Source organism: Emydura macquarii, unplaced genomic scaffold (assembly GCF_026122565.2).
Source record: "Emydura macquarii macquarii isolate MOO-44397 ecotype Brisbane River unplaced genomic scaffold, CSIRO-AGI_Emac_v2 contig_312, whole genome shotgun sequence".
Taxonomy (NCBI): Eukaryota; Metazoa; Chordata; order Testudines; family Chelidae; genus Emydura; species Emydura macquarii.
The window spans coordinates 1,021,683-1,027,682 of NW_027130449.1; the positions used below are offsets into that span (position 1 = coordinate 1,021,683).

The 6,000-nt window shown below is 60.0% G+C and overlaps 1 protein-coding gene across 1 annotated transcript in view; it reads left to right on the forward strand.

Moving 5' to 3' along the window:
• The window catches only part of HEPACAM (hepatic and glial cell adhesion molecule), a 40,821-nt gene extending 36,767 nt beyond the window's left edge, over positions 1–4,054 (forward strand). The window contains exon 7 of the mRNA XM_067562492.1: positions 1,627–4,054. Coding sequence (XP_067418593.1) covers positions 1,627–1,929 — 303 coding nt within the window. The 3' untranslated portion in view covers positions 1,930–4,054. The remainder of the gene's footprint in view (positions 1–1,626) is intronic.
• The last annotated feature ends 1,946 nt before the right edge of the window (positions 4,055–6,000 follow it).

Below are 6,000 nucleotides of genomic sequence, written 5' to 3' on the forward strand. Positions count from 1 at the left end.
GGACCCATTCACATGGAGGCACAGGCCCGGATCCTATAAACGGGCTCACAATCCTGGAGCGGTGTGAAACGCTTCCAGTGAAACCCTAGCAAGTTTTACCAGTGCTAGTCATAGACCCGCTTGGCTAAGACTCCTGTGTTGTTCGGGAGAAGCAGGGCTTTGTCTTGCACAAATGTGGATCAGTTTCAGACCTGTGCATGGCAACGGCGCAGGACTTGTGTTTTCAGGTGAAATGGGGAGCCCTGGCCATTCTGACTGGATTCCTCTGAGATTTGAAGCTTGTTTGAACCAGAAACTCAAAGCAAAACTCCTGGGTCGTGAACCCCAGGGGGACCCACCCTGGAAATGGCCATTCAAGCTCCTTACAAAGCAAATTGCTGAGCTTCCCCTGGCTCTAACACACCTGCTGTCATGAGAAGTGGCTGGATCAGGGCCCATTTGCAGGTAGCGATGGGATTTTGGGGGTCTGTGAGTTTGGCAGACACCCAGCAGGTGGTTGCAGTGGAACGGTAGCATATCGGACTGAATTTATCTGGGTATGGATAAGCCCTGGCCCACCAGGAATACAACAGATAGCCCACCCCGGCTCTCACTCACCCACATCTCCAGTAAAACCCTCCCGTAGCCAGGGCCTCTGTCTGCACAGCTGACGCTGGCGATACCCAGGCTGCACTTTGACCGTGGGCCCAGAACGTGAACTCCTTTGACAGTGTCTGCAGGGCTGTGAGCTCTTTCTGCATCCTGTGAGCGTGGTGAGTATGTCCAGCAGCCCAGCACTGGTATGGCAGGACGGGCATCTCGCAGGCCTTCCGGCTTCACTCAGCGTGACGGAGATCCCGCATGAAAGCATCTTGCAGAACCAATTATGAAACATGGGGAGTAGCCAGCCCCAAGCCTAACAGAGACAGAACAGAAAAGAGAAATTACAAGGTTCTTCAAAAATGACTCTTCCCCCGCTCAATTTTCTAAGTCCCCTAACTCCCAAACAACTCTCCTGGGTTAACTCAGACTGAATGGGCTTCGTTCAGAATGCGGCACGGGAGAGAAATAGAAATTGATCTGTCAGTGGCACCCAACTCACAGCCTGAACCATGGGGCTGTGACGACTTCACTTCTTCCCTGCTCTGTTATTGCAAAGACCAAGCAAGGGAGACAGAGTCGGGTCCAGCAATGCCCACCTAGATCCTTCTCTGCCGCTCAATTCACCCCGGCTTTGTCACGTTCAGGCACGTTGTGACTCCAGGCCGACCTCTGCTGATAGAGATGCAGAGAGCAGGGAGACGTCTTCATGAGCACAGAAGCACTGCAGGGGTGGGCCAGGCCACATGTCGTGCTGACCCTTCTCCAGGGAAGGGAGCTCTTGTGTGCGATAATCAGCAGCACACCTGAGCAGCGCTTTAGGGCATGCACCTCATGGGAAAACGCCCTCAAACTCCCCTGGGTCCTGCACTGGCAGCAAACACCACTGGCGCTGTTTACAAATGCCCTCTGCAACGCTCTCTCCCCACTCTGCAGCGGCCCTGAGGCCTTTGCGTGCTCAGGGGCCTTCACCGAGGGCAGTGTCACTCCTGTCTTTGCCCAGCTCATCCTGAATGCAGCCTGTTGTTTCTTCTTGTCTTCCTGAAGGACTCTCCGGAGGCGGAAGAGGATTCCCCTCCCGACGCCAGAACCACCGCCAAGCCCGGACCGCCCAGCTACTCCAGCTCTCCAGCACCTCGTGGCAGATCGCCAGGTCCTCCGGTCCGGTCAGCTCACCGATATCACCGCTCCCCAGCCAGATCTCCAGCCTCCTCCCGAACACACAAATCGCCACCCAGGTCCCCGGGATCACCTGTGCAACCCCGAGGCGCTACACGCGTGCTGCGGACTGCTGGTGTTCATATCATCCGGGAGCAGGAGGAGGCCAACTCTGTAGAAATCAGCGCCTGAGGGCGGCCAGCTCATGTGACGGGGAAGCGTCCGCTGCCTAAGAATGTCTCTAGCAGGTGGCAGCGTGTTTGCGTCAGGCGAGTGTGCGTCCGCACGTTGTGGGTGGGGAACGGGGCCGGGCACGGCCTGTAGCTAACGGGGAAGCACGCTGCTCCGCTGTCTGGAGGAACCCAGTTGAAAGATTTACTGTAACCTCAGTGTTCAAGCTTCAGCATGTTTTAAAGACACTAATTTGCTATTTAACACCCTAGAGCAATGACAGGGAGCGCGTGAGCTTTGGCTTTCTGGGGTGTCAAACCAATTGCCCTCACACTTGCCCTTTTTCCCTGGGCGGCTCTGCATTGCATGAGAACGTGGGGGTGTGTCTGCAGGTTAGCCCAGGGAGGTGCGTGTGAGCAGGCTCACTTCCAAGCGTGACTGCGTGTGCGCACGGCTGCATCAGTGCTCAGCTCATTGAGTCTGCGGGCTCACGCCTGCGGGGGATCGTGTCTGTGGGCACACCCGTGGGGCCAGGCCCCTGGGGGGGGCCTATCTGCATGTGGGTGCAGGCTGCTGTGCTGAGCATCGGCTGGACCGCGCAGGCACTCGCAAAGCATGGTGAGGCTGGTGGCAGGGCTGTGGGAAGGGAGCGGAGGGTTGGCAGGACTCTGCTTGGTGAATCACTGGTCAACTACAGGGCTCACCTGGGGCTGAAACGCCCATTAGAGGCCACAGCTAGTCCCCGCTTGTGCCAAGTTAGGCTTCATGGCTGTTTCAGGGGAGTCCCACGGTCGCTGAGTGCATGGGACGGGCTGTGCCTCTTTCCCCTCTAGCCCAGCACAGGATGTGGGCGTGAGGGGAGATGGCGCTCCAGACCCGATTCTCCAGGCCTTTGATCAGGGCCTGACCCCCTCCGGGAAGCCGAGGCTTTGGCCGCTCAGCGATGTCTGCATTCCCCCTCACCTGCCAGTCTGCAGCTGAGTCAGCGGCAAGCTGGATTTAAACCTGCCCCAAATGAGATGAACTGGCCCGGGCTCCCTGCAGGGACTCTGTGGAGTGAGTATGCCCCTCCAGCACTGCGTTAGCCCCCTGTGAAGCGTGCTCTGGCCGTCCCTGGGACAGCAGCCTGCAGCGGAGAGCAGGAAAGCAAAGCAGGCCACTGGGTGGAGCTGACAGGCTGCAAAGAACTGGCTGTGGGTCCCTGACCATGTGGGCTATAGGGGCCGAGCCCCAGCCTACTTTAAAGCTGCCCCAGAGCCAAAGGCAACTGGCTGCTGTTCACGCCAGCTGAGACTAGCCGCGCACACGCCGGGGCCGTACAAGGGGCTGGTTTGGGAGCTGGCTGTAGCACTTGGGACCCCTCCCCGCACCTGTGCCAAGGGAGCCCTGCAGCTGTCCAGCCCTTTGCACCAGCTGAGCAGCGCCGAGGGCCCCCCCACGCCTGCACGAAGTCACGGCTTCAGCGAGCGCTGTCGGGAGGCCAGGCCCCACCAGGCAGCCGCTGTCAGCCTCCTCTCGTCTCCGCGTGGGGCAGGAGAGCAGGCGCCGCCCTGTTCCCTCTGCCGCGCCGCCCATTGCAAAGCCACAGGCCCAGGCTGCGTGGGACGCCCTCCTTGCCTGCCGGGTCCGCTCCCTGTAGCACGGCCCCCCGGCAGGGCGGGGAGGGCTTTCGAGGCCAGGACTGGAACTCCAGGTCACTAGCACAGCTGGGGGGACGTTGCTTTGCTCCGAAGTAGTTTTCCTTCCCTGCTCCGACATCCAGCTGCATGGCCAGGTGCTGCGTCGCAGGCCGCTGGCTTCCAGTCTGCAGGGTTCTGGTATTTGCCGGACAGGTGGCTAGTTAGCCCGACTCTGAGCCCCTTGTCTGCCTTCCCCCCGCCAGCTCTGCCATGTCTTTATTCCCTGTGAAAACGGCCGGTGCATTGCACGGACACGGTTCCAACGTGACCCTGCTGCATATTCATGGTAGACTTCACTGGGGACGGGAGCTAGGAAAAGCACGTCCCAACCCCCCCAAAACGTGCGGTGAGAGAAGCCGCCATCCAGCCAGGAGGGGCTGGGGTCTCATCTCTGCCTCACGCCCACCAGCTTGTACCGCACCCCTGTAAGAACAGACGCTGTTGACTAATAAACTAAACCTACTACCCTCCAGCCTGGCTGCTTTGATACCTCCGTCTGGCACCGCTGCCAAACAAACCCGGCCGCCCAAGCTGGGCATGTCTCAGCCAGATGGGGCTGGCTTGGCCAGGACCTGGCCTGGAGTCACCTTTGGCAGTAGAAACATTGGAGGGAAGTATTTTGGGCACTTCTAAGGCACCTTTATCCCACGGTGGCACAGCTTTCATGGCAAAGCACGACCGGTGTGCAGCTCAGGGTTGGGCGCTCTCAGCTCCTGGAGGAGGAGAAGGTCTGAGCTGAAGGCAAAGGAAACATCTTGCTCTCTGAAGGACGGTGCATTCCTGTCTCACGGCTTGGTCCAACTCTCAGCCATGCCACAGTAAATCAGAAGCGACGCCAGCGCAGGCAGTGGGATTATGCAGCTGTAAATTAGGAGTGACTCCAGCGCAGGCAGAGGGATAATGCAGCTGTAAATCGGGAGTGACTCCAGCGCAGGCAGTGGGATTATGCAGGTGTAAATTAGGAGTGACTCCAGCGCAGGCAGTGGGATTATGCAGGTGTAAATCAGTGGGATTATGCAGGTGTAGGAGTGACTCCAGCGCAGGCAGACTCCAGCGCAGGCAGTGGGATTATGCATTATCCAGCGCAGGCAGGTGTAAATCAGGAGTGACTCCAGTGCAGGCAGTGGGATTTTGTAAAACCAGGGGAAGAGATAGGAGGGGAGGCCCCATCCCTGGGGGTCTGCCTGCACTGCAAAGGAAATCCGGGTGATCAGCAGCCAGGTCTGAGCACCATTAGCACAGCCCAGGTGTGAGCAGCTGCCCTGCAAAGCCCTGTCTCAGTTACTGCATCCTCATTGCTGTGGCCTGTCCCGGTGTGTGTCGTGTGGCCGGCTGGGGGCGCACCCCCCGGCTCGTTCACTGCAGGGAGCCGAGCGTCTGTATGCCTCTTCCCCCATGAGCTGTTGCAGACCTCCTGGGAACACGGGGGATTGTGGGAAGGCACCGGAGGACTCTCCGCACTAGAACGAGCACCCAGACTCCAACCCACCTCCCGGCCAGGCCAGCTGGCCTGAGTTCAAAGCACCCCCAGACTCGGGGAGGGGGTGGGGCTGAGCCGGTGAGTGCCAGGCTAACTCTGCAGTGAAGACAGACCCTGTGGGTGGGGCTGCCACGTCTGGGCCCAGGACACCCGGGGTGATCCTGAGCGCACACAACTGGGCAGCTGCCGTGTGAGCTGAGCCCTGGGGCCATTGCCTGGCCCAGCTCCTCAAAAAAAGGATGGTCCTGGGAAAACTGGATTGGTGGCAAGCCCTGGGGGGGCAGGACACTGAGCCCCCAGCAATTAAAGAGTGTGAGGGAAAGGAGGGGGCCAACTCCATCGTGTGCCAGCCCCACAGACCCCAAGACGGAGCCCGGGGCAGGCACAGCCTGAGCCCAGCCGGGTTGACTCCACCCCACAGGCCTTGGGGCAGTGTGAGAGCCACGTGGGCCCCTCGCCTCGGCAGGCTGTAGCCAAGGGAGCAGTTGGTGCCCACCGGGGGAGAGCTTTGGGAGCTGGGCCGAGACCAAGAAACCCCCTAAAACCCATTGTGTCCCGACCCCTGAGCTGGGCTCATGTGAATTTGGCTCTGCCCTCTCTCCCCACAGCCCCTAGCCCCAGGACCCCAGCCCAGCTCTGCAGCCAGCGGCACCAGGAGCCTTGCGCCCATCACCCCCCCCTTGCCAGCACAAGGGAGCGTCCAGGAGACCCTTACATTTAACTCGCTCTTTTGCCTTAGAAGCTCAGGCTCTGGGCTGGAAAATTGTGTGGGGAGCAGAACCGGGACCCTGCAGGCGGGAAGCGTGCACAAGCAGTGTGCGAAGCGCCGGCACCCCTTTCCTCCCCGCACCAGGCTCTGAGACCCCAGAAGAGCCAGGCCAGGCCCGACACGGCTGGGAGCTGTGCACAGAACTGCTTTCGGTTTGCTGGGCA